A 25,415-nucleotide genomic window follows, 5' to 3' on the forward strand; every position below is an offset into this window, starting at 1 on the left:
GCAGTATGTGTGGCGGATTCTAAAATCAAACCCTGAACAACAACGCAAGGTGACGTTTTTGCCACTTTTAGCACTGCTCGTGTACGTCATTACTTGTTTCCTGGTGCTTTCTTCTCTTTAATAATTTGAATTGTCTTGTCAAAGTTGATGTACTTTAATTTTTTTTCTTTTGCCGCACGGGTTTATGGAGCAGGTGAATTGTAATGCAACTTTTGTACTGTAGATAGGTGCGTTAAACCCTTACCCAATGCATATCAGTATGAATAGATAACGAACATTCCTCGGTAAGCTACTACCATCGAACACTATTATTCATCACAAACTAGAGGTACGCGTATACACACCGTTGACTGTTTAAGTACCAGTAAAACAATGTGTATTATTATACAAACTGATGCTACACCTCCAAAATGCTATATATGTCCTGTCATACAAGCCCCGTATGCTCTTTATCTTACAGTACTTTTTACACTATCCACCTCACTCACCCTCTAACGACTCGCCCTCCTAATACACTCTCTGGCGACAAATGTCCAGGTGCATGGAAATAAGCATCACACACTTCTACAAACTCAAATGATGTCTCGTATAGCTTAGGCACTATTCACAGTTAGTGTTTCATTGGTTTTATTCGTAACCGGCCACCTACTTGGACATCCCGCGCTGCTTAATATGGACTGGACAGTAAACATCCCTACTGCTGGGTACTGTATTGGCGCAACTTCTGTACTGCTTTTTCTGTTCATGGAAACACCGCTTCCAGCAATAGTGGCATATATTCCGTCTCGAGACATGCGTTTGGTGTTGTAATATGGGTTCACAACCACGGGTTGACTTACTCTTCGTCTTGAACGTTCTTCCTTTGGCATTCGAGTCGGGCTTTCAAGGACCCGACTATTATTGAAATTGCGTGTTCCACCGGACGAGCTGTTCGTACTAGTCGTGGATCCAGACGAAGCAATTGAACTAGGCCTGGTCAAAAAAGTAGGTCGAGTCGGCGAAGGGGTCGACATAATTGATGATGACGCCGGTGACAGTGACTGCGAATAGCCATGCCGACCCTGTCGTCTATTCTGCTGGTGCTGCTGCTGACCCGAGGCCGTGATTGAAGACGCGCGCTGCAAACCATCTGCTCTCTGTGGCGACGGCTCCGGTGTCGGCAACGGGGTCATGAACTCTGATGTGCCCAACCCGCCGGCCATAACCGAGAAGTATGCGGACTGGGGACGCTTCCGAGGCATGTTTGTTGATTTTGTGCTCAAATTGGAAAGCGTAAGTTCGGATTCAGCATGCAATCATTCACATTTCGAAGGCTGGACAGCAAAAATGTAAATGGGTTAGGGTATGGAGATGGCCGAAAGGTCTCGTTCATACGAACCGCGTATTCATCTCGCTACATCAAATGTAAAATTTTCTTTTCTTTATGGACAGAAAAGAAAAATTTTATTGTCCCGTGGATAGTCAAAAATTCTGTAGAAAACACTGTTTACAACTAGATCTTTATCGTAAATATTAGACGTTCATTCTGTCCTGCGATACTTGGAAGTTCCTCCGTCCAACTTGATATCGTCGTCTTCATCAGCGTCTGCAAACCGAGAATCTTCAACAATCAGTCTACCTTCACCTTCGACCTCGCCCGCAAAGTCGTCCGCATTGTCGGCCGTGATCCATTCGTGTCCGTCTGTAAAAATGTCGGCCATCGATCCCATTACTCGAACCGCATCGTCGCCAACGTCGTCGTTGCTGTCCGGATCAGGATTTAGTGCAGAGCATTCTGCCAATGCCGTAAAAAGTGCCATGACGTCAAGCTCTTGCTGTGACGCGTCGTCACCAGCACCAATAATCACAAACTCAAGCATGTTCGTGTCCACGGGTTCTTCATCCTCAGTCACAACATCAGTGATTGAAAATGGCACATTTTCGAGCTGCAAATACACTCCAACAATAGGTTCCCTTTGTACAGCATGCACGCACACATTGGTGTACGGTATACTTACGCCTTTGCCCCGTAATTCGGCAAAAAATATCAAGTTTCTAGACATAATCGGTCAACGGAGTCTGATTTACTCGCAGAAAACGGCCACATACGCTGATGTGACAAATATTTCAATAGAATCCAGCTCATCAGGCGGTATTACTCCGATGCCGGTCACATTTGCACCCTCCGGTCGTATTTGAACTGTTCTGCCGCTCCCATGGTAATGTAGCACCTCTGGATTTTCTGTTTCTAGCCTTGATCCATTGGCATTGCTACCGTAGCCATTCTGTCGTCCATCCCCATTGTGCTCGTGTAACGGTGCAAAAGATGAAGATGATGGCCGTGAAGTTAGTATACTTATCGCCATTGTGTGTTTGTACGTGTATCGACTTTAAAATATGCCATACCAATAAGTACCATAATACTATCGGGTTAGGGTGCATGTTTTCAGTTTACATTGTATGTCCAAGTTCATAAATACTCTGTGAATCCAAATATCTCATTTATATACCATTTTTAGCTGCCAAAACTTATTCTCCTGGCGATACGATTTAAGTTCTCGTCTGAGTCAACCTCATGGATTGCTTTGTTTATCGCCTCCTTGCGCTCTTGCTCGAATTGAGAAATTTCCTCTTGCAATGGAGGTAGTCCTTCGTTCTCGCGGTCAACTTCTTTCGCCTCCTCAAACGACGTGATGGCTTCTCGAATACCCTGGCCGCCAAGCATAAGTGTGCCGGCCGGTAACTTGCCGCCGTAAACGTTCTTGAGCTCCTTGACGCTTTCCGACTCTTCACGCAAAATTTGGAACATGCGAGACACCCGGCCGATAGCTAAAATCTTCTGCCTCATCGCGCTACGATGTGATTCGAAGTCCGGGTCTGCTACCTTCGCCGCCGAAATTTCCTCGTCGGCCGAAGTCAGCGGCGTGTCTTGATCAAGCTCTTCTTTAGTGCAAATAGAAAGGATAGCAATCAACATCTCGGTAACTATAACTGGTTAGTCTTAACTAGATGAAGCAATCTGTTAACACACTTTTTGATCCTACAAAAGGTAGTGACCACGTAAACACGTCCATAAAGTCAGACAACCAGTAAGGATGAGGTGAGTGGTTGAATTGGCGAATGTTCATCACTTTGTTATCGTATTTGAGCACAGCTGCCCTATTGTGGTAGCTGTCGATATAGTTTGGAGCGGAGAAAATTGTCATGACGCTCGGGAAGCCAGTAGTTTTTGTCTTGCGATACATTCTGTACCCTGCGTCCTGAGCCTCATGCCCGCGAATAATTGACAACAAATTGTTTTTCTCTAAAAATGCACAAACAGCAGGATAAGAAAAGTAGTACGAGCAGCTGCGAGCCCGGTTGTACTTGAAATACTCGTCCGTGGTCTCAGCTCCAAACTCTTCCAGTGGGTCAGCCCATAAAATATCACACATGATTCCCTGCGTGGGCGGCTCCCTAAAACGATCAATCGAGCGAATGTCGTCTAGCGTCTGTATAGCCGGCGACAGACCACCGTGGATGCACAAAAACTGGCCGTTCATGACTGCTCCAAGTGGCAGCATACAGAAAGACTCCAAGCAAGTCTCGTACCAGTCTTCGTTATACTTGTGCTGACATTCTGTTTTGAACGTGAAGTATGCCGTCAGGTTTCGGCACTCGTGATTGCCTCTCAAGAGATACATCGAATCTGGATACTGGATCTTCAGCGACCACAAGTAAAGCAACACCTAGTTAAATGTTGGCATATTATACATATTTCTGGTACAAAAAACCTACTTCAGCTGAGAATTTACCACGGTCGACGTAATCACCTAGAAACAAATATCGAGTCTCGGCAGGGTCTCCGCCAATCTCGAACAGCTTCAAAAGGTCAAAAAACTGGCCATGAATATCCCCGCATACAATAAGTGGTGCTGGCAACTCCAACAATGTAGGTTCATTGCGTAAAATTGCAGTCCCTGCTTCAACGATACGTGTAGCTTGCGCAACTGTCAACCGGCCCTCATGTGAGAAATGCTGTTTCAAAAACTTCACGTTGGGTTTCCCGTCAGCTTCAAACACATCTGAGTCTGGAGGGTTGAATGTTGCTGTTGGCGGCACATCTAGAGTGGATTAGTAGTCGAACACTGCATCATTTACCAGAACTTACCTTTAACCACCCGCTCAGTGGTCGACGCTTTTGAGCCGTCATCTAAAGTGTACAGCGTGAAGTCAATTTCGGGAATTGGTTTTTTGGTCTGAATAGCACGAATGGCATTTTGCACTTTTTGAGTGTTTGCAGCAGCAGCGTCTAGATCTGACATTTTATAGAATGTTTTGGCTATGAGTGGAAACGTACAGGTCGATATTTGTACCGGAATTGCAAATAAAATAACAGAAATTTTCTGTTAGGCCGAGTTATGTAATTTTGAACAGACAAAACAAGTTTATCTCAATTTAAATAGTGGTTCAAATTGAATAGGTTTAAATTGTTAATGAATAGCGTTTGATCCTGTGCTTCAAATAGACTCGCTACTTTATGATGTACGAGGTGATCTTGTAGCACAAATCACGTTCTGTTTAAAGTTTTTCTACATTATGGTTGGAGCTGCTGATATAATGTCATAATTGAACTCTAAAGCTACTTTGCTTTAATCCAAATTGTGGAGCCTCTGTACGCCGAATATCTTTTTACAGCCGTTGCAACAGTCTAAAAGGTAGTCTGTAAAATAGGCTTTGAACTCTCTATGGTACAATAAAATAATAAATGTATTACTTGGTACAATCTTGTGACCAGCAAAGTCACCGCAGTCTGTCCTTCGTAGCATCCACCACCTGAGTCGTAATCTTTTCAAATATTGGACACAGCTCCGACTCTTTGTATTTTTCTAACAAGCTAAATGATGCGACAGCGGACTCTACCGCATTATGCCCGTTTTCAGCAGCTGCGGCTGCGACCGCGACCGCGGCCGCGTGCTGTTGCTCAATCAGCATTACAAACTTCGGATCTATAGGGACCGCACCCAAGAAGGGCAATCCGAACTGTGCAGCCAATTGTTCGCCTCCGCCGCTAGAAAAAATGTGCGAGCATTCGCTGCAATGTGGGCATAGGAACCCGCTCATGTTCTCGACCACGCCCAAGATTTCGAACCCGACTTTCCTGCAGAAGCTGAGTTCTTTTCGAACATCCGCCGTCGCGACAGCTTGTGGTGTCGTAACTAATACTGCGCCATCTGGTTTAGCGTCTCGTAACTGCTCTGCAATTGAGATGTGTTCGTCTGATGTGCCCGGTGGCGTGTCAATTAGCAAGTAATCCAATTCTCCCCAAAGCACGTCCTGTACAAATTGTCTGATCATCGCTGTTTTCTTCGGTCCACGCCAGACCACGCTGTCGCCTCGATCTTTGAGCATAAACCCAATCGACATCACACATAAGCGTTTCGAGCTGTCTGTGTAGACTGGAACCCAACCTTTCGAGCTTTGATGAATTTTCTTTGATTCCAAACCAAACATCCGAGGAAGAGAAGGACCAGTCAAGTCTATGTCTAGCACTCCGACTGAAAATCCTTTGTGTACTAGTGACAGAGCTAGTTGTGTCGTGACCGAAGACTTGCCAACTCCACCTTTACCAGATAGCACAAGTACAATGTGCTTGATACCGCCCAGCGATGCCGGAGCTTCATTTGTTGAAGTCATAAATACTGTCTCCCAAATTGGTTACAGTAAGCACTTTCTTAACTCTGTCTTGGTCTAGTAGTAATTCATCTAATAAGTGAGATTGTAAATTTCTTGAGAAAGATTACAAATTCAACACCTAACCCAATGCCCTCAAGTGGATTAATTTATCTTCAAATGAGTACTGCAGTACTGTCTCTTTATATCAAATTATAGTATGTTGCATAACGGGATTCAAGTACTATACATTTTAAAACTATAGGTTTAAAATAGTAAAATTTGACAAACGCAAATCTGAGCTAATAGCAATGATATATGCGAAGCTAAATAAGGACTTAGTCGTCTTTAATCTCGTCTATTTCTGATTTTTTAAGTCCAGAGAGATTCTTGAAAATCGAGTTTGTTCAAGAAATCCCACCTTTCTCCTCCTTGACAATGAAAAACCTTTTACGAAGATTTGTGGGTCTGATTACAGAATCCAGAGAGTCGTCTTTGGAGTATTGTAAACTAGAGTTTGGCATGTAATTAGGTGTTCGTCGTGATACTCGTGCTGATTTCGTCTGTGAGATTGCATGCTTCGCATTTCGTTTAATAGTTGAAGTCGAGAGCTTGGCTTTACTGTTTGAAACGACAGTTTTCCTTGGTGTTGACGGCGTTGACACTGTAGAGTTGTTCTTACTCAAATGTTGTTTTGAATGTTGAATTGCTTTGACTTGTACAGTAACCAACTTCGAAGGAGTACACAGTGGCGATCTATATAACTGCAACTGTGGCTTTGGAGATACGTAGGAAGGGCCTGTACAGTCAGCACTTCACGATCCACACAAAGCCATTTCCAACTTATTCGGCTTGGCCAAAACGCGTGATCCACACTCGACACAATTTTGCCTGCCTGAATACAATCTAAAATCCAGTCCGGATCAAACGGTATAATACTAAAGTTAGTGTCAATTATGCAAGTACTAGATTCACATCTTCAGTAAACTCGAACCGCAGATCGACAGCAACTTGGTTTGCCCACGTCTGCCCATCGACAAAAACGTAGTCCGCATGTCGAAAAACTTCAACCCAAATCTTTTGTAGTTCAGCATTGACAACTCCGTCAATCAGACGAGTATTATGGGCTGCTGTTAAGAACCCTGGTACGTTTCTGACCTTTCCTCCATTCTGCGTCCACAATCGCCTGTACCATAAATTTTCAAGAGAATGCGCAAATACTGCTACTTTGTTGTAAAATATCGCATCACATTTATCGTCAGACAGATCGTTTGATTTCGCAAAAAGAGATAGTAATCTGGCGAGCATATCTTGGCGCAATTTCAAGATCGGAACAGATTGCAAACAGGGACAAAATAAGGTTCTATATAAAGTTTAAATTGACGTCAGAGTTTTGTCGATCAGCACGTCGTCAAGGCATTCAGGGCGCCGACGGGGAAGACGCGATCTTAGCAGGCACAGCGAAACAGATATGTTGATTCGCGAATCAAGGCACCATTATGCTATCAGTTGTGGGCTAATGATGCGGGCGAATGAGAAATGGCTGCAATTGCCGATCCATGGACAGTGCTCACGTACATTGATTTCATTCGGTATTTGAAAGCCAAATATAGCAACCTAACATTAAACATTACGCGAACAGTTCAGGGACCATAATTAGTCGATCCATCCACCGCAATTGCCTGTGAAATTCGATAGTGTTCTACGTAATCAATACTGGCACATCTCTCATCTCATAGCAGGCATCTAAGGATCTCCGTGACTGTGTGTGCTGCTCCATCTTGCGTAGTTAGGATCATTTCTGGTATATCCCTGAAGATAAGAGTAAGCCAGAACGTACACAAACTACGCTGTAAGTATAATCCTAACACGAGTGGGATTCTTTTCTATTCAACAATCAAGTTCTACCAACAGGCCTAAAAAGTGTTAGAAAAACCCAGAAGGATGAGCGTCGACGTGATCATTCACGTAAATTGATTCACGTGGAGAAAGTTTGTGGTTAAAATGATGTAGCTCAGCCGATCAATTTGAAAGTCAAATACAGTGGTGACAGCGCTATGGTGGTGACAGCGTTACGGAGAGTTTCGCGATCGCCATGTGAAAAAAGCGTGCGGCGCACTAAAGATCTGGATTAGTTATTGAACTTCTACGTCATGATCTTCAAATGCTACTACTATAAGTTTGACGCGCAATTGATGTTAACATGCAGAACCAGAAATGCTAAATTGATACTTGCGTGTACTAGCGTTGTGAGCCGTAAGGTGAGGGGGGGGGGGGGGGGGGTTATGATTCTGGGTGCGCCCCGAACGACGTTCGATCATGATCGGCAACGACAGCTCCCACACTAGAAGTTGAATGCATTGAGCATTGTCGAGAAGTATCGACCGGTGATTGCGTACCTATGACGTATTCAAAACCTCTTACTTACATTCCCACTGGAATTGCACCCAGATGTGGGTTCAGCTTTAAATGGCTCCGACTTCTATAAGTATAGCTTGTCCGCCCCTCTTCCTCAACTTACTTTCTGCATCAACCCACATTTTAATTCAATTCTTCCTAAGTCTTCATTTGACTTATAATCGCCACAATTCAGTCTTTCCGAAGAACTTTTACAAAATCTACGAAAATATTCAAAATGACCGACAGTATGATTAACAGCTTTGGATAATTATGGATCGTACTAACTTTTTTTAAGCTGGACGCAAGCCTGTTAGCGATAAGATCTCCGAGACCATTACTCCTGACTCTCAAAAGTCATATGCCGAGCAGGCAAAGGAGAGCGTTACTGGAGCTTACGATAAGATTGCCCGTGACGTCCAGCCAGAGGACACCAAGTCACCTTTCCAGTCGGCCGCAGACTCAGTCACTGGTAACTCTGACAACGCAAAGGCTTCAGCTGAGGAGAATCAGGCTAGCTTCATGGACAGTGCGAAGCAGTATGCTGCTGATGCACAGAAGACTGCCGCTGACGTTCTCAACCAGGCTTCAGAATATATTTCTGGAAACCAAAAGAAATAAATCTTATTGTATGATTCAGAATTGCTGTAAGAACATTATCTTAGCTGAAATATATGGAAATTATGTATACACGCGGGAAGTAAAAGTAATGTACATACTAGAAACGAGAGTTTCAGGGTTTTGTTCCGAAAGCATAGGAAAGTTTATACGGAAAAAAAATGTATATGTATGCGCTATAGTAGAATTGGCGTAGATAGGATTAAATACGAGTCAGGACTAATGATTTATATAAGTTGTTTGTAAAACCTCTCTACCTGACAGAACAACTGCAAAAACAACTTCTAGTATATCGATATCAACGTCACAGTCAAATCTGTACGGCGTAGCAACTGTACGGTCCATGCTTTAGTTTTAATGGCATATCTGCTGATCTGATTTTGTAGGACTATGGGAGTGTCAGAATGACAATGTGATCACTTCGATAATTATCAAAAAATTGCTAAAATCACTGTCAACTATCGTGAGAGTAAGCAACTAATGAGCTGTACGCACGAACCTAAACTCAGTTGCCCTGACCGTTATGCACATGAACCTAGTCACTGATTGGTTTAATGTGTTGTACGCATGCTTACCAACTTATAAAATTCACTACTTCCAATTCGCCTTTTTCTCATTCGTATGTCAAACTGTTCTTTGCCTGCGCTGGTGTCAATCTGTTTTATCTTCACTTCTTGCTTTCATTCTGATGGATTCCGAGGGTTTTAAAGAGCCAAGAATGGTTACAAGGGAAACAATCTTTGGTGTGCAACCAAGGGGGGCTACAAAACACGTACATCAAGTGAATGCATCTATACCTGAAAATCTGCCACAGCTTAGCAACAATGCGTCAGAGATCGCGGTCGCACACAAATTGCCCCCGACTCCCGGTAGTGAGACGAGAAGAAGGTACTACAATATAAAAAATTAAGGCGAAGGGGACTAATGTTTTATCTTTTAGCAACTACCATGCTTATCCAAAACATCCGGAAAGGAATACAAGTAAAGACCCGGATTTGCAGCCTCTAGACCCGACGACTGTGTTGCCGAACAGAGCTGACACAAGTCATTTCAGAATAGAAAATCAGTCTCCATTACTTCTTGATACAACAAATACGAAAAAATTGACTGAATCGTACGCTTTCTAGCGTGACTTAACGAACACAGCTAATATTGCATTTACAGATATGAGCAGCCAAAACCTTTGCAATCTGACAATAATGCTGCTTTTCCAAGAAAAGAAAATGATTTGGAATTTTTTGGATTAGATGCTGATACAGAGCCCGATTATGCTGAAATTACAAGAACCGACAAATATTTAGGAGATTGGATTCGCTTCTATCAATATAAGATGTTAAAATATTATGTGATGAGCGACATTCGCAATAAGAACAACCTTAAATTGGGCAGTTTAAACGATTACATAAGGGATCTAAGTGTTCGCATAAAAGACTTAGAAAAGCAACTGAAAGACACAAAGACACATTCACAAACAATAGCCGAGCAATTGGCTCAGTCACCAAGAACACTTGTCGATGACCATGAAAACAGAATTAAGTTCAACGAATTTATGAAGACAAACTCGTCGGCTCCGAATTGAGCGACTTTAAGTTCGACGGCTCTTGCACCAAAGCAGGTAAGTTCAACAAACAAGCAGTCCCTACGGATGCACCGCTGATAGCGGATTTTTAAAAGTTGTTGGTGACTATTCCAAGTACAATAAGTGAACCAAACGAAAGTGTACAAATTTGGAGATACTCTAAAAGAGTTTGAAGCAAAAAAGCTATTATGACAGTCTTTCTTTTGTCACAACATGACCAAATTTTGAGTTAATTGTTATAACGGACATTGAATAAATGTCGAATGCATGGATGACCTCTCAAACGGTGAGCTTTGTTTTTAGTGCTGCCCTGCGTCCGTCGTTGTTTTGTAATTAATGCTTGCTGCCATTATGTAATGCTATTTCAGACTACTTTGATTACACCCATGTTACCTTCCTTTGCGTAGATATTCTCTCAAAAAAAATTTTTTTTTTTTTGTGTTGGTTATCTAATTATAGTGGTAGCAATATCCGAACATTCCTGAAACCGTGACAAGGACAGATGCATACAAACCCTACAGCAGTTCAAAGTCAGTTGCGTTGATCGCTACGCACAAAAGACCCTAACCACTGATTAGTTTTAATGTTGCGTGTACGCATTTCAACGCACCTGCAGATTTCACTTTTCCGCCAGCTTTTGGATCTCTGCTGCGTAAATTTGCATTTGAAGTTGTAAAACTTCAATTTTTGTTTAGTGCTTAGTTATTTTTTTATTGATTGTTAGAGATCCTGTTTGGGCAAAATAGTATGAGCTCGCAACCTGCGTACACAACTAATGCAAGTATGAAGCGCATTACGAAACAAGTCAACAAAAGCAATTCAGAAGAAAAAAAACCTGCTCAAATCAATCTGAAATCTCTTTGGACTTCACGTTCCGGTAAGGCGCAGTCTGTCGTTAAGGATCAGAAAGAGTGTAATCAGGATTTGAAGAAGAACGACCAAGTTTTAGAAAACAACGATCAGGATCTTTTAACAACGAACGGTTATTCTCATGTGAAGAGTAATTTTGTGAAGACTAATTTTGTCAAAAATGATTTCGTGAAAATTGATCCTGTCAAAAATGATCCTGTGAAGAATGACTCTGTGAAGAACGTACTTACGAATTTTGCGTTTCGGAATTCTTTTTTTGGCGGGTATGTGTTTAATGTCTGAAACGATGTTTATTGACATTGCATGCTATAGCAGAAAAGCCACTCCTTCAAACGCTCCAGTAAAGAGAAAGCCGGCGACATCTACTCAGTCGGCAATGGTGACAGAGGAGCAACGCCAGACGTCAGTTCTCCGTGTGAACTTGATTAAGGTAACTAACATTCATTTTTAGAACGGAACAACCGGAAAACCCAAGGCCGACCACTAATGAACCAACAGAGGCTGATACTTCTAAATATCCAAACGCAGGGCGTTGGATTGAATTCTATCAAAGTCACATGCGCAAATACGACGAAATGAGCGATGGATATGATAAGTCGACTCGGGACCTTGCTACCTCATCAGATAAATTGCAGTTCGCGAAAGATAAAATTCAATTCTTGACACAGGAGTTGGGTAATGCTCTAGCAAAATTGGAAGAAGATCAGATGAAAATAGCCGTGAAAGCCATTGAAGGATCGCGCACTCTTGTTGATGATCCCACATACCAGAAACAGTTTGGAAATTTAAGTCAAATTTCGACTTCGTTCGCTCTTAGTCCTGCAACAACTTGGGTAAACGATCGATTTCCCACACATCTCAAATTTCTGGACGTGCCGCTAAAATACAAGGCGCAAGCGCTTATCGCACAGTGGCTAGTGTCTAATATATTTGATAAATATTTGCATCCAGCTCTACCTGTCGAGTTTTCAAAGTGGTTGAAAAAGTTAGACAGAGATTCAGTCGGAAGGACAGGGGAGGAAATTGCATCAATGCGAGTCGAGACGCTAAAATTAGCATTAAATCCGGCTTTTTTACACAATAGTGGATCTAGCGAAATGCTGAAATCTGTGGACGGTTACAGAGAGCATCGCGATGAAATTGCGGAACGCTTTGCGGTTGATTTCAATGATTACATAGGAAAATCAAATGGAAGTCTGCATAGTGACGATGCAAGGATCTTGCTACTTGTTGACAGTGCACTGGCAATTTTATCGACTATAAACCTTGAACGGCGTTGCCTTCAGGTCCAATATTATCAGCCTGCTGTGCTGTACAAGCCAGATATGATGAATGTTGTCGACAACGACGATGAGGTGGAAGACTTCATGCCGGATATGCAAATCAAGCTTAGTTTAAATGTTGCGCTAGTCAGCATTGGGGCTGATCTGTATGAGACTGGAATATTTTTGCCTAGAGTTATTGTTGATAGAATTCACAGAGCAAACAAAGGGTATAGCGAACAAGAAGACAGTGTCTTTTTTGATTGAAGTAGTACGGAACAAGAGATAAAGTAAAAGAAAGGGATTCTGGTTAGTAGCATACGATTGTCTTTTTTTTTTTGCCTGTTCGCAAAAGTGGTCGTTGAATATAAATACGAAATGCTGACGCTTGAGTATGTGGTCGACTAACCAGCCCTTATAGCTCATATCAGCCCGCTTGAAATCAAACTGTCAAAATATTTCATAAAACTGAGATTCGCGCCGCATCTAGCATAATACCCCGCCAATTTTCTAGCACGCCCACCCAGTCACTTTCGCTAGCATTTATAGAAACAGATTTATATTGCGTGTACAAAGTTAGCAAGCAACAAGGAAAAGTTAGTAACAATAAATTGTATCAATTTTACCTTGCGTCTTGCTGTCTTTCAAATAACATAGACATCTTGAATACCCATCAGTTGGCTTGTATGAATTTGGTAACAACTCCAACTGGAACTGAACCTAAATTCTAAAAAAACTGGCGGGCTAGTTGTTGACAATCAGTTTCAGCGATATGTATGGCGGTGGTAAATATGCAATACAAATCTAAAGACAAATCACATTCTGACTGATAAATTTGCTTGGCACAAACACTGGCCCCGCTAATAGTTTCGCGTACGCCAAATTAATTCGATATGAGCTCATAAATCTTATTATTGGGCAGCAAAATACTATCTGTGATTATAGTAAAGCGGTTTTCTGTTTTGAGCCTGTGTGGCGCGCTACTGCAAATTATACATAGATTGGCGTTGGCGAAATCGTGAGTCTCATATAACAATTTGACATCTCGCTTAGACCATATCAACTTTGTTAGCCTGTAAAGCCTCTTCTATAATGAAACCTTATTATGTAGTCTCTTCTATTCCTGTTCATCAAAACAAAGATATTTTAAGCAACGTCAGTTTTCTGTGTTGTCGTGAATAAATACGTCTTGAATATGGTTTGTGAGCAATCAGTAACAGATTTAGGATGGCAATACTGTGTCTAGCCCCAGTGCTAAGTGTCACTACAACCAAGTTGCAACAATTCGAACAGACTATCATTTTTTACCTTTTTGCCAAATATGTGACAGCAGCAGCTGATTGAAAAAAATAGAAGTAAACTTTCACACAAATGCCAAGCCAGACATACAATTTTGCCTAGATACATTCATAGAACTGTCTTTCATTGCACGAACTTGTTGCCTTGGGTGTGCTGATTGCACATGTTTTTACTAGAACTTTCTAAAGATAAAAGCAGTTAGTTGATTTAATGCGCGCTTACGCGGCCTGATCTATACATGGTAGCCCCGCGTAAACTCGTGCACTGCGCCTGATCCTTTGCGCAGCCAATGCGACGACTGCCGTCGTACCAAGTCAAGCTCATCTGGAAAAAAAAAACCGACGGGATAACTGTTCAAAGAAAGCAATAGAACAGACGCGTGAAATTTGCTATAATCGCATCGGTCAGGTAACGACGGTGCTCTTATCTATTTCTTGCAGTCTGCCTACCGCCAGAGTATAATTTTTAAGGTTTAATTTGATCTTACGCTGCGAGATGCTATCCCACAAAAAAAATTGTGGTAAACTTAAAAATGTTTACGACGCTCTCATTTTATCAGACCAATTGAGATGGTGTTGTATCCACGACCGGTATGATTGTGGCTCACGTGTTCCTTATATTGAAAAAAAACAAAATAGGAAAGTTGGTTATATCTGCTTGCATCTTACCTATTATAACGGTTAACAAGACATTCTTATTTCTTTTGATTTCTAGTAGCTATTAGCCGCTGTTAGCGAACAGGCTGGAGATACCTTAGACCCTGCAAACAGAATTCGCCGCTATAAGTGAAATCGCTTAGTAGAAGCGGAAAACAGTGATTAAACTTTAGCGCCGTCTCACAACTTGTTCTATTCGACACGCTTCAAACGACGTTCATCACACCCAGATGTCAAGATTGACTTACAGCTGGAGCAGTATTCAACGCCATTGTCCAAGTTGTACATTACCACAACAACGTTATAACGAACATACCGGCATGACCGTTTACTGGCCAACCGTAATCGTTTTTGGCTTCGGCCTATCTCGTGCCAACGGTCATTGTCACGATGCAAAAAATGGTAGAACTATTGGCTATTTGGCTCAAATTGGACTTCGACCGCTATCTAACTAGACTCCAGCTTCCTATTGGCATTTGAAAAAGCACATGCAATGCCCAGTTCGTAAGTGAAAGTCTAAATTCTCATATCTGCAGTGAGGTTGGAGTCGCGAAATGATCGCAACTATGGTAAACAAATCTTCGCGTAAAGAGAGGCCATCGCTAAACAGATATCCGCACTGACACTCACCGAGTCTCGTCAGCCGCTATCAATCTAGTCTTCGTGCGAGCTAGAACTCCGAAAACCTGTCATCTCAATTGGCCACCTGCATGTAAAATGACCTGATATGGCCTTGCCCCTAGAGCATTTTATGGGCTGATCTATGCTTTACCAATCTTTTGGCATGCAGTCGTTACGCCGCACTCTGAATTTCAAACCATACCTTCTATCGTCTCTCATCGAAGATGTCAGGTACATGCACGTTCTTTGACAGGTACCCCTGACGTCATTAGCCTTTGGATACCTCCCTGTAGGAAGGTACCAAGTTGTTGCTCACAGTTCAATAAGTTCGCTAGAACTACCATGTGACACCGCTATTTCATTGCCTCGGACCCTCCGACAACAACATATCCAATATCAGGTTAAATTGCAATCGTCACGGTACTCAATCGGTGTGAATATGAAGTGATGGCTGTAGCTTGGGTAGAAAGCTTCGTGAAAGCCTCAAACACAACATTGGAAGCAGTAATTTCAATCAACAGCAATCTATTATGATTTCTCAGATTCCAACAATCTTACCAGCGCTGGCCGCCACAATCGTGACAGTGTCATTGGCTCCTCATGCTGTATCACCGGCAGCATCGACTAGCATTGCACTCCCAACCGTTCTGGCATACGGTCCTTCGGCCAATCCAACGTATTCGAGCACGCAGTCCACGACCAATTTTGGAAAGCAAATGGACCCGGACAATGCATACGACCTGTACCGTGACGGCGGTAGGTCGTGCAGCATTGACAGATACATTTTGTGGGTTTTTTGTGACACAGTCGTGAACAAGCAAGGCATGTTCGCTAGCATGTCGCGGAACTCACTCCTAATTTCAAACACGCTGAGCTATGAGTCTAATTTGACAGACGTGACTTGCACTCCTAAACCAGCATCAAAGCTGCCGTCCGGTTTACATCAGACGAGGCGGCTGTCTCAACCAAGAGGTGGACCCGGTTCGAGCTGTGAGCTTGCACCAATTGTATTCCATCCACTGCAAATACAGCTGTGCACATCTGGCAGGTCAACAAATTTACCAGTCCTAAAGCTTTCAGCATCGTCGGACACATCATGGCTGAATACACGGTCGATCCAAAACGAGCCAGCTAACAATCACTCGCCGACCAGCGATTATACTCGACTGGTGCAGTCTATGCATATTATGTATACATTAACGTCGTTGTCGGCTCGCCGGTGTATCTATATGGTCTTGACGTTTCATACTCGTACAAACACGATCTTCATGCGGCGATGGCTCCGCTCACAACAATCAAAGACAGGGCTACTTGGAAGTACTATGACAACAGACTAGCACTTGGATCTCGACTAAACTTGTTATCCATGTCCAACGGCCAACTGCAGCAGTCATTTCAAACAAAACCCCATTCGCGACCGGTAGAACCCATTTCTTCTCAAAACATCACAATGCGTATCTGTTGATCTTCTGAACAACTGCGCCGATTCCATTTTCCTTCAACGCCAATCCCAGTCGGGCTGTGGGCGATTGATAATAAAATTCTGTGGAAACAAACTTCCGCATCTGGTGGATTCAACTACGGTGGTGCTGCAGATCCTGATTTCTATTCCAATGGGAGCGAAAAGTTTGGAAAAGAGGTGCTAATGTACTATTCTTACCAAAATGGAAAGCTTCAAACTATGGCAGCAAAGCTAACTTTTGTATAATGTGTGGTATCGGTAACTCTGTATGCTATGAGAGTAAGTACGGTTCTGTGATATATAGGCTACTACAGTGATAATTAGTAATGGGATTATCTTATAACTGATAGTCAATAACAGACGTAAAAAAACACAACCTCGGTCAAAGGGTTTCAGGGTTCAGGGATTTAAGTGCTGGAACCCTATCGAGAGCCTCCTGTATTGCGGCTCCAAATATTCAGCTGGCTTGATCGACGATTGGGTATGGCTGCATCGCAGCTTTTACTTCTATCTACTTGTTCAGCTTTCACTGTCAAGTCTGTATTACTGTCTGCTGTGAACTATCACTACTACTGTAAAAATTACTGTCATTAACAAAAAATCATGAAAACACTGGGTACATAATCAATCACGCGAAGGTCAACTTGTCCGCTCTGGTGTATGTTCTGGAGCCTTGGTAACTGTAATGAAGCATCAAGCTCTGACCGGTTGGACCAGGAACGGAATAATAATCTGGATGAGCAACACCGCCGTAGCTGTGTCCACTGCCAACAGGGACTTTTAGGACCGCTTTGTTATTCGTGGTCCAGGGTCCGGTAGGTGTGGGAGCCGAGAGTACCCGAAAGGTTGAGTCAGCCCAATTGTTGAAGTAGACCATCAGGTACGCATTGTGGTATTCCGAAAAGAAGACGGTTGCGCCGGTGGCAAAAGGCTGCGAATTTGAAATGACAGCTGCTGTGTTGCGCCGGGTGGTCGGAACAGGTGCCGTTGAGTTCCATGATTTGGTGCTGGCGTCGTAGTACGACCAGGTTGACATGTCTCCAATGGTACTGACTGGTGCACTGGCGAGATGGAGATCATTACGACCAGAATATGTCACGTCCAAGCCATACAGGTAGGCGACACCATTCACAACCACGTTGGCAAATGCACCATAGTTATATGTCGGCGGGATCTCGGCATACTGAGCATTGCGAGTAATTGAGATCTGGTTTGAGACCGGATCGATGTTATATTCGGCCATGGTGTATCCAGTGATTGACGAAGCCGATGTGGATCGGAACTTGTTGACCTGCCAGAAATGTACTGCTGTATTGTCGCCAGTCGGGACGCAGTTCGTGAAAGTCCAGAGCGCGTACCTTGTTGATGCTGAATTTGAGACGGCTGCTTCGCTCGATGTCAACGGGATTGCATTGGAACATTGGTTAACGCTGCTGCGGCAAGTGACGTCGGTCAAGTTTGCCGGCAAATCAAACGATTTTGCCAGTGAGAGCGAGTTGCTAGGTGCACCCATTATTCTGTTGTCCTTCTTACGATATGCCAATGTATCGCAAAAGAACCAGAGTGTACGGTTGCCAATATTGCAAGTACCGCCGCCGTCACGCCATAATGTGTTGGGGTTCGTGTAGTCTTGCATCATTCCGAAGTCGGTGTTGGATCCAATTCCGAATGTGCCATGTGCAAGTGGAGACGCAGATGCGGGAGGATTATCGTCTTGGCTTGGTGTGAAAACTGTTGGCAGCGCGAACGCTGTGGACGCGACTGGGGTTCCGCTGTCGCGAGCCACCAGCGGTGCGGCGGTAGCTGAAGCTGCAAGTGCAATGAGTGCAATTAGTGTTCGTGAAATCATTGTGAATGTGTTATATGTGCGAGATGAAGATTGGAACACTCTGTCGTCGGCTTATATTTATACTTCCAGATATGACATGGTCGATCCATGATGCCCACCTAAATCTCTGAAAATGCTCAAAAAGCCGCTGCAGGTAAAGATGAGATCATGGATTGCCGGATACGGGACCGAATGGTATATAGCGGGTATTAAATCGAAGTGTTTTACCTTTAATTCAGCCACAGATTTGTTTGATAGGCAGAAATATGCATGGTCGCCATGATCTACGCACAAACAAGGTACGACGGCCTAGATGACATACGGGTTCTGCTTATAGAAGCGCGCTAAAAAGATGACGCCCGTTGAGACGCAATGATGGCAATCGATCGATGGCGGTAAATGGAGAGCCGTCGAAAGTGAGCACCGATCTCTAACCCGTTTGCGGTTTGTCAGTCTAAAATACAATTTAGTATGATGACTGTCAATGTCACGAGCGGATTGATACACCGCTCTTGAAATCCAGCCGTTTGGAAGCCATCTTTATGTCTGAAGTACTGGTCGACGTCATTAATTGAAATGCAACGGGGCCTACGATTTCACGGTTTTTAACGCTAAAAATTTGAAAGATGGAAGTACACGTCAAACCCAGTACGGCGGATGAGCTTTTGAGACAATTTTACTACGACGAGCGCAGTAAGTATACTTGTGCTCGCCTCAAGATAAATCGATTATACGTTAAGTTTGAGCTGTTCAAATGAAATATAATATTCTTTTTTATATGACTGTGATAAGAAAGAAATCAAATTGAATCCGGAGCCGGGACAAATTGGTCTGCACGGTGCACTCATTGACAGGACAAAGAGTCCGAATAAACTTTTTAACAGGGCCGAAAACCCTGCACACCTGACTTGATTTCTCCGAGTGCGATTGTACTCGAGACTTTTGACAAAATAAGCTCTACATCCTTTCTAGATCGTTGGTTGTAGATCTCAGCAGTATCTTGAGTGTGAAGACATACGCGATGCAATGCGATGCGATGCGATGCTGATCATCCAGTTCACCGTATTCGGGATCCTTTCCGATTAATTAATTACAAGTAAAATGAATAGAAACGGATTTGGTGCTGGCTCTAAATGAGTTTTTTAGCTTTGGCCCCTGGTGTACGGTGGCTGGGTAATTTGTTCGGGGTCAACCGAATTAGTCGTCACACTTCCGTTTTAAGTCGATCTACTTTAAAACTGTAGTGGCAAGCCAATCTGGGGGGGCTCAGGGTCATGGCAACGGCGATCGTCCATCGTGATACTACTCTGTATTTTTTGGTGGAGATGCAATAGTGCCAGCCACATGACTATGGTCGCTTATAAATGAGTAAAAAGTGCATAGAACGGCCTTTCGTTTAGTATTGGAATCTCGTTGAGTCAGCAAGAGATGCCATCTCAGGGGGTTGAGACTAGGCACAGGGTCTTGAGATTGGATAAGGTGGACGGCTCAGAGGCGAGACGAAGCGGGAAGAGTAAAATGAAACTCTCCAAAGTTTGCTGGCGATTTTTTATTTTTTTTTGCGCAGTATTTATTAATCCATCCGGAACTAGAACTGGAATTGCAATTTCCACACTGGTGTTCCGAGCTTAATTTCTTTTTTAAAAATTGATATAACTTTTTGAAATCAGAATTTATTGCTCCAATTAGAATTTTTGTAATTCCAGTATGAAATGTTAATATAAATGGAAAATCAACATTGGTAGTTTTTGACTGAAGAGAAATATAGGTACGTATGAAGTTATAAAACGTGGTGTACATATTCTGTATGCCATAGTTTCAGATTGACGTCAGTTTAAAAAACTACGCATCCTCTATTTTTCCGATGGGTTTCAATCTTTTTGATACATGCCAAATATTACTCGAGCAGATTTGCGCATACAAAATACTAAAATAATATTTTAATTAAAATGTAAGAAATATATTTCAGAAATATATTACAGTTAAGTATTGTAACCCTTATCGGTAACCCTAAATGGTATACAATGGACGACTCAATCTCTTTGTTACGTCACTGCGGATCGACTCCACATCAGTCATCTGTGCAGTCCAATTGATGTTGAACATAGATTCAAATTTATTCTTTTTTGGAGTAAATACTATAGCGCCAGTCGCATTCTTGACGTAATATAAAAATGGCATCTTTTTATAAATGGTACAACACCCGACTTGCAGCGCGGCCTATTTTAACGCAGTGTGTTTCCACAGGAGTCAGTTGGTTTTGTTACGTAGTAGTATATAACTGACGTTCAGGTTTTGTTTGGTATTGGTGATGCAGTCGCACAGACAATGGTACCGGACGAGAAGCTAAACGGGAAGTACGATTACATGCGAACCGCGCGAATGTGTTTTCATGGCGGTGTTGTGTTTGCGCCTTTAGTTTCTCAATGGTACCGACTGATCAACACAAGGATTGTGATCCCTGGGCGACCGACTGCAGAAGCTTTTGCTCGAATGGTAGTCGACCAGACCGTATGGGCGCCATTTGGCATCGCGTCGTTTTACGTCAGTATGGGCGTGCTTTCGAATCAAGGCTGGGATGTCATCAAGCAAGATCTGCAGAACAAATGGTATCCAACCATGGTTGGCAACTACGCGGTCTGGCCGGCGGTCCAGATCATCAACTTCAGGTTTCTGCCGCTCGAGTATAGACTGCTTTTTGTTAACGTTGTGTCGATTGCGTGGAACGCGTTTTTGTCGTACTTCAACGCGGTCGAGTCTCCACTTGTTGAGTTGTAGTTTAGGTTTACGACGATGTGTCAACTGATTTGACAATTTGTATATAGAGGAATGATTGCATATATATAGATTAAACTCACTATGAACAGTTAGCATTTGGCGTTAAGGAACTATATCTCTCTAACAGTCGTAGGTGTTGTTAATCAGAGTAGCGATTCATAAGAACTCCCCATAAATTAGTCGGAAACAGCTTCTAGTTGATTTGTGTTTTAAAATGACATTCATCAGAAAACACCGACGACTGTTTAGATTATTTAAAAAAAGCTATCCATACCTTTTTATTAAGTGACAATCTGCGCAGGAAAAAGAAACAGGGCAGGAAAAATTTATTTTGCTGACTCGTCAGATAGTCAGCATTCAAGGGTGTAGTGTTACAATAAGGTTTGGTGGTCCATCTCTGGACTTGGTTTAACCTGACATCGGTGTGATCTGCTCTTTAAACTCCATCAAGCAAAAGAAAATAATCGAGAGCTTAATTGTCGGCGACTAGAAAAACAATAACAGAAAAGCCCGGATCATTAGGATTCTGGTTAAAATATATGGCAAGTATTGTCGGTACAAACGCGCGATTGCATCTTCAGCCAGGTTGAACCCCCCCCTCCCCTTTGGTTGTCATCAATTTGAGTCCTCTCAGTCAGACTTGGGCGTACTAGTTAGCGATTGAATAATATTGATCAAATTGGTTTTGTTAAAGTGATTGTATGTAGCATTTGTGATTAGTGCAAGTGGGTTTATTAGATCATCCTGTGCTTCCCTCGAGACAAAGGACAGCTCATTCCGAGATGTGACATAACAAAGCTTGTGACGCGAGAAATAGGCTAACATGTATTAGGTAAAACACTAGGTATAGCACGATAGGATGGGTGCAAATGGATCAAAACAAAAAGGCGATGGCCTACAATCATATCCATCATTTTCACGTTCAGACACTCAGGGCTCGACAAGGTCGATAAAATCACTACGCAATAAGATCACAAGCTCGTCGTCGAAATCAGACGACTTAACGACTGGAGGTGATGTTGGCAGTATCTCGCAGCAGTATCCGCGAGTGATTCAGACTGAAGGAGAAATTGTGTCGACTCCAAATACGCCAGGGTTCGACAATGCAAACCTGCCGCCGTCGATGCAGGTGCTCGAGCCAAAAGAACCGATTCTGATCAGGCGGTCGTTGGATGCGGGCAGCCCTGAGCAGCCGCGGTCGCCGACTCAAGAAAGGAGGAGCTCGATTGGCATGGCATCGGATCAATCGCCGAACAGTGAGCAAGTAGTAAAAGGACACATGCGAAAAAACAGTGCGAGTGAAAGGAATGAGTACGCGGCTGCGGTGGCGGCAGGTGCCGAGGCGGCTATAGAGGAGAACATGGCAAACCTGGCTCTGAGCCGGCCGTCGAGCAACACAAATATTGTAGGGTCACCAGGGAACATGGACATGGGAATGCCGTCTCTTGACATCGATGAGGTCATCCAGAGACTACTCGACGTAGGTTACTCTGGCAAAGTGACTAAAAATGTTTGTTTAAAGAACGCCGAGATTCAAGTTATTTGCCGATACGCAAGAGAGATTTTCCTGTCCCAGCCTACACTGATTGAGCTGTCTCCGCCAGTGAAGATCGTGGGAGATATTCATGGTCAGTATGGCGATCTTATTCGGATGTTTGAGATGTGCGGTTTCCCACCTGCGGCAAACTTTTTGTTTCTAGGTGACTACGTTGATCGAGGAAAGCAAGGACTGGAGACCATTTTGCTGCTGCTCGCATACAAAATCAAGTACCCTGAAAACTTTTTTTTATTACGGGGTAATCACGAGTGCGCAAACGTTACTCGTGTATACGGATTTTACGACGAATGCAAACGACGCTGTGGAATCAAGGTTTGGAAAACATTTGTGGACTGTTTCAACACATTGCCAATTGCTGCGATTGTGGCGTCAAAGATTTTCTGTGTGCACGGGGGATTGTCTCCGATGCTCAAGTCGATGGACGAGATCCGGGACATTGTGAGGCCGACGGACGTGCCTGACTACGGCCTGTTGAATGATTTGCTGTGGTCGGACCCGACGGACACGCCGAACGAATGGGAAGACAACGAACGCGGCGTGTCGTACTGTTTTGGCAAGAGCGCGATCAACAAGTTTCTTGCCAAGTTTGAGTTTGATCTCGTGTGTCGGGCGCATATGGTGGTCGAGGACGGATACGAGTTTTTCAACGAACGGACTCTAGTGACTGTGTTTTCGGCTCCAAATTACTGTGGAGAGTTTGACAACTGGGGTGCTGTGATGTCTGTTTCGGAAGAACTACTCTGCAGTTTTGAGTTATTGAAGCCACTGGATTCATTTGCGCTCAAGCAGGAGATGAGACGGGGTCGGCATGAACGAAAGAATGGAATGTATTCTAGCCCGGTAAGTTTTATATTAGACGTGTATGAGGTGATATTAACTTTAAATTAGCCGGCAGCACAAGTTCCACAAAGTTTTTAAATTTGTTCGTGTGTTTATGTTTGAGTAAATAAACAGATAAATAATCGAAGAGTAAAAGGGATGAAACTGGCCAACTAAAGGATAAAAGGGGTAACCTTCTAGAAGACGGGGGAGTAGATGGATCGTGCATAGACGCCCGGAGAGTTGACGCTGTTGATGCCGCGAGTAAAGACGGGGTACACCAAACAAGCTGGAGTTAGACGCCCGCGCACGGACGCGTACCAGTGGGAAAAAAAGGTTGCGAGCTCACAGATTAAAGTTTACACTATTTTTTAACCGAAACTCGTCACAAACTGACTTAAACCGGGCACCAAAAAGGTGCAGTGCGAATACCAATTCGAAACATACAACTGAACAGCGGCGGATAACATTACTAAGATGATAACAGGGCAAGGGCAGCGATGCGGCTGCCGCGTGCATTGCACAATGCGTGAGAAATTACTCGCGTGGCAACCGCGTGGGATGTCAGTGCGAGATAGAGTTTCTCAATATGGTTAGACCAGCCTCAAATATCAATTCCACGTGCAGTTCAAGCTAATGCTGAATAGGACAAGCGCCGATTGCCGAACATTGAATTTAACGGTCTTCGTGCCCACTGGTCGTGGTGAAAAGACAGACGAGCCAGTCCAAAAAGAAAGGAAAGTACAAGATGAACGAGATGTCGGCATTTAATGCGGCGAGAAGACGGTCGTCTCTGGATTTCAACTGGTCAGCTGAGTTCGAAAGTGCGCAGTATGAGAGCGAGTACGTGTACGGGCCACTAATTAGTGAGCGTCGGCAGTCTGAGCTTTTTTATCCTTCAACAGCGGAATCGTTCTCGACATTTGGGTACGGTTTAGACCCAGCGGGTGTGAATGGAAGTACGATGTCAGGAGGAACAATGTACGAGAGTAGTACGAGCACTATCGGAATGATTCCAGAGTATTTTTCACCAGAACTGTTCCACCAGATGCAAAATGGCGCGCAGCAGCAGCAGCAGCAGCAACAAGCACACTGGGCGGCGTATTCAGTGACCGCGATCCCTCAGTCGCCGATACCTAAATTGGCAAATGATATGACTGGGTTTGTACCACCAGCATATCATCCGGCGGCATATGTTCCTCAGATGGCAACATGGCATCATCAAACACAGCAGGTCTCAGCTGAGGTTAGGTCAGATTCACCTACGACGACAACGTGTTCACACTCTTCTTATAATTCAGATGATGACTATAATGCTGATGAAGTTGACGATGACGATGATGATGATGAAGAGTATAAAGAGCCAACTAGAAGGAGTCTAAGATATTCTGCGCCAAATGTGCCTACGCAAAATATGAGTGACTGGGCAAGATATTCAGAGGGCGACTCAGAAGACCTAGATGAAGAAGATATGGAACGAAAAATGACACAAAGCAAAAAAGGAGTCTACAGATGTAATCACTGTTCAGACAAGTTCAACACGATGGAACAATTTTAGTATGTGTACTTTGCTTTTATTATCGTGAGGCATAAATACTAACTAACAGCAATCATATCGCAGCGCAGGGTGTCGACAGACAGTACAAATGCACTGTATTATCTTGTCCGTGGTCAAGGGTCGGATTTCCAAACAGAAACGAGTGCAATCGACACATCAAGCATCAACATGCAGGCAGTATGTATCCTTGCCCATACGAGCTTTGCACCAAAAAGTTTCCCCGAAAAGATTCACGCAACAGACACGTGAAATTAGTACACGAGAAACCTGATTCGAGACTAAATATGAAGTTAGAACGCAAACGAATTGAAGCAGAAGCTAGATTACGACGGACAGCTGAATCGTCTCGAACAGGTGGTAGTCGGTTTAAACAGACCTTAAAGAAAAAGAAGAGCATTGCGCGGTTGCAGAAGTAGGTTTTGGAGTGTAAATTTAGGAATGTATATTATTTACTATATTAACAATTGCTTTGTGAATAA

The 25,415-nt window shown here is 43.4% G+C and overlaps 13 protein-coding genes across 13 annotated transcripts; 7 read left to right on the top strand and 6 right to left on the bottom strand.

Annotated features, from left to right (window-relative positions):
* Positions 1-189: 189 nt before the first annotated feature.
* On the bottom strand, positions 190-1,335 carry V1512DRAFT_256507 (uncharacterized protein). Its single transcript, XM_066915026.1, has 2 exons — positions 650-1,335; positions 190-600 (listed from the first exon to the last, which is right to left on the bottom strand). The coding sequence occupies exons 1-2, from the start codon at positions 1,239-1,241 to the stop codon at positions 485-487; spliced, it is 708 nt and encodes a 235-aa protein (XP_066774268.1). The 5' UTR covers positions 1,242-1,335; the 3' UTR covers positions 190-484.
* On the bottom strand, positions 1,336-2,414 carry V1512DRAFT_256511 (regulator of volume decrease after cellular swelling-domain-containing protein). Its single transcript, XM_066915027.1, has 2 exons — positions 2,089-2,414; positions 1,336-2,034 (listed from the first exon to the last, which is right to left on the bottom strand). The coding sequence occupies exons 1-2, from the start codon at positions 2,343-2,345 to the stop codon at positions 1,521-1,523; spliced, it is 771 nt and encodes a 256-aa protein (XP_066774269.1). The 5' UTR covers positions 2,346-2,414; the 3' UTR covers positions 1,336-1,520.
* V1512DRAFT_256513 (Metallo-dependent phosphatase-like protein) lies at positions 2,411-4,488 on the bottom strand. Its single transcript, XM_066915028.1, has 4 exons — positions 4,130-4,488; positions 3,757-4,082; positions 3,011-3,707; positions 2,411-2,964 (listed from the first exon to the last, which is right to left on the bottom strand). The coding sequence occupies exons 1-4, from the start codon at positions 4,281-4,283 to the stop codon at positions 2,495-2,497; spliced, it is 1,647 nt and encodes a 548-aa protein (XP_066774270.1). The 5' UTR covers positions 4,284-4,488; the 3' UTR covers positions 2,411-2,494.
* A 222-nt stretch (positions 4,489-4,710) lies between these two features.
* On the bottom strand, positions 4,711-5,849 carry V1512DRAFT_256516 (P-loop containing nucleoside triphosphate hydrolase protein). The gene has a single exon (XM_066915029.1). The coding sequence runs from the start codon at positions 5,653-5,655 to the stop codon at positions 4,762-4,764; it is 894 nt and encodes a 297-aa protein (XP_066774271.1). The 5' UTR covers positions 5,656-5,849; the 3' UTR covers positions 4,711-4,761.
* V1512DRAFT_273392 (uncharacterized protein) lies at positions 5,850-6,939 on the bottom strand (the record flags this gene model as incomplete). Its single annotated transcript, XM_066917724.1, has 3 exons — positions 5,850-6,430; positions 6,475-6,569; positions 6,620-6,939. 3 exons carry the CDS (start codon positions 6,937-6,939, stop codon positions 6,039-6,041), a joined length of 807 nt encoding a protein of 268 aa, XP_066774272.1. The 3' UTR covers positions 5,850-6,038.
* Positions 6,940-8,149: 1,210 nt separating this feature from the next.
* On the top strand, positions 8,150-8,721 carry V1512DRAFT_256519 (heat shock protein 9/12-domain-containing protein). Its single transcript, XM_066915030.1, has 2 exons — positions 8,150-8,276; positions 8,327-8,721. The coding sequence occupies exons 1-2, from the start codon at positions 8,267-8,269 to the stop codon at positions 8,647-8,649; spliced, it is 333 nt and encodes a 110-aa protein (XP_066774273.1). The 5' UTR covers positions 8,150-8,266; the 3' UTR covers positions 8,650-8,721.
* V1512DRAFT_273394 (uncharacterized protein) lies at positions 8,705-10,613 on the top strand. Its single transcript, XM_066917725.1, has 4 exons — positions 8,705-8,980; positions 9,033-9,534; positions 9,587-9,760; positions 9,811-10,613. The coding sequence occupies exons 2-4, from the start codon at positions 9,170-9,172 to the stop codon at positions 10,223-10,225; spliced, it is 954 nt and encodes a 317-aa protein (XP_066774274.1). The 5' UTR covers positions 8,705-8,980; positions 9,033-9,169; the 3' UTR covers positions 10,226-10,613.
* Positions 10,614-10,832: 219 nt separating this feature from the next.
* V1512DRAFT_256522 (uncharacterized protein) lies at positions 10,833-12,958 on the top strand. The gene is made up of 3 exons (XM_066915031.1): positions 10,833-11,358; positions 11,408-11,497; positions 11,547-12,958. The coding sequence occupies exons 1-3, from the start codon at positions 10,973-10,975 to the stop codon at positions 12,622-12,624; spliced, it is 1,554 nt and encodes a 517-aa protein (XP_066774275.1). The 5' UTR covers positions 10,833-10,972; the 3' UTR covers positions 12,625-12,958.
* Positions 12,959-15,630: 2,672 nt separating this feature from the next.
* Positions 15,631-16,744, top strand: V1512DRAFT_256530 (uncharacterized protein). The gene has a single exon (XM_066915032.1). The coding sequence runs from the start codon at positions 15,650-15,652 to the stop codon at positions 16,268-16,270; it is 621 nt and encodes a 206-aa protein (XP_066774276.1). The 5' UTR covers positions 15,631-15,649; the 3' UTR covers positions 16,271-16,744.
* Positions 16,745-16,919: 175 nt separating this feature from the next.
* Positions 16,920-18,258, bottom strand: V1512DRAFT_256532 (uncharacterized protein). The gene has a single exon (XM_066915033.1). The coding sequence runs from the start codon at positions 18,242-18,244 to the stop codon at positions 17,024-17,026; it is 1,221 nt and encodes a 406-aa protein (XP_066774277.1). The 5' UTR covers positions 18,245-18,258; the 3' UTR covers positions 16,920-17,023.
* A 2,139-nt stretch (positions 18,259-20,397) lies between these two features.
* Positions 20,398-21,001, top strand: V1512DRAFT_244991 (uncharacterized protein; the record flags this gene model as incomplete). The annotated part of the gene is made up of 2 exons (XM_066914348.1): positions 20,398-20,472; positions 20,516-21,001. 2 exons carry the CDS (start codon positions 20,398-20,400, stop codon positions 20,999-21,001), a joined length of 561 nt encoding a protein of 186 aa, XP_066774278.1.
* An 859-nt stretch (positions 21,002-21,860) lies between these two features.
* On the top strand, positions 21,861-23,477 carry V1512DRAFT_244992 (Metallo-dependent phosphatase-like protein; the record flags this gene model as incomplete). Its single annotated transcript, XM_066914349.1, has 2 exons — positions 21,861-23,399; positions 23,448-23,477. 2 exons carry the CDS (start codon positions 21,861-21,863, stop codon positions 23,475-23,477), a joined length of 1,569 nt encoding a protein of 522 aa, XP_066774279.1.
* Positions 23,478-23,932: 455 nt separating this feature from the next.
* V1512DRAFT_256540 (uncharacterized protein) lies at positions 23,933-25,393 on the top strand. Its single transcript, XM_066915034.1, has 3 exons — positions 23,933-23,970; positions 24,026-24,935; positions 24,986-25,393. Exons 2-3 carry the CDS (start codon positions 24,127-24,129, stop codon positions 25,350-25,352), a joined length of 1,176 nt encoding a protein of 391 aa, XP_066774280.1. The 5' UTR covers positions 23,933-23,970; positions 24,026-24,126; the 3' UTR covers positions 25,353-25,393.
* Positions 25,394-25,415: the final 22 nt, after the last annotated feature.

The sequence above is a fragment of the Lipomyces arxii genome (genome assembly GCF_038497795.1).
Source record: "Lipomyces arxii strain Phaff 12-163 unplaced genomic scaffold V1512scaffold_1, whole genome shotgun sequence".
Lineage (NCBI taxonomy): Eukaryota > Fungi > Ascomycota > Lipomycetes > Lipomycetales > Lipomycetaceae > Lipomyces > Lipomyces arxii.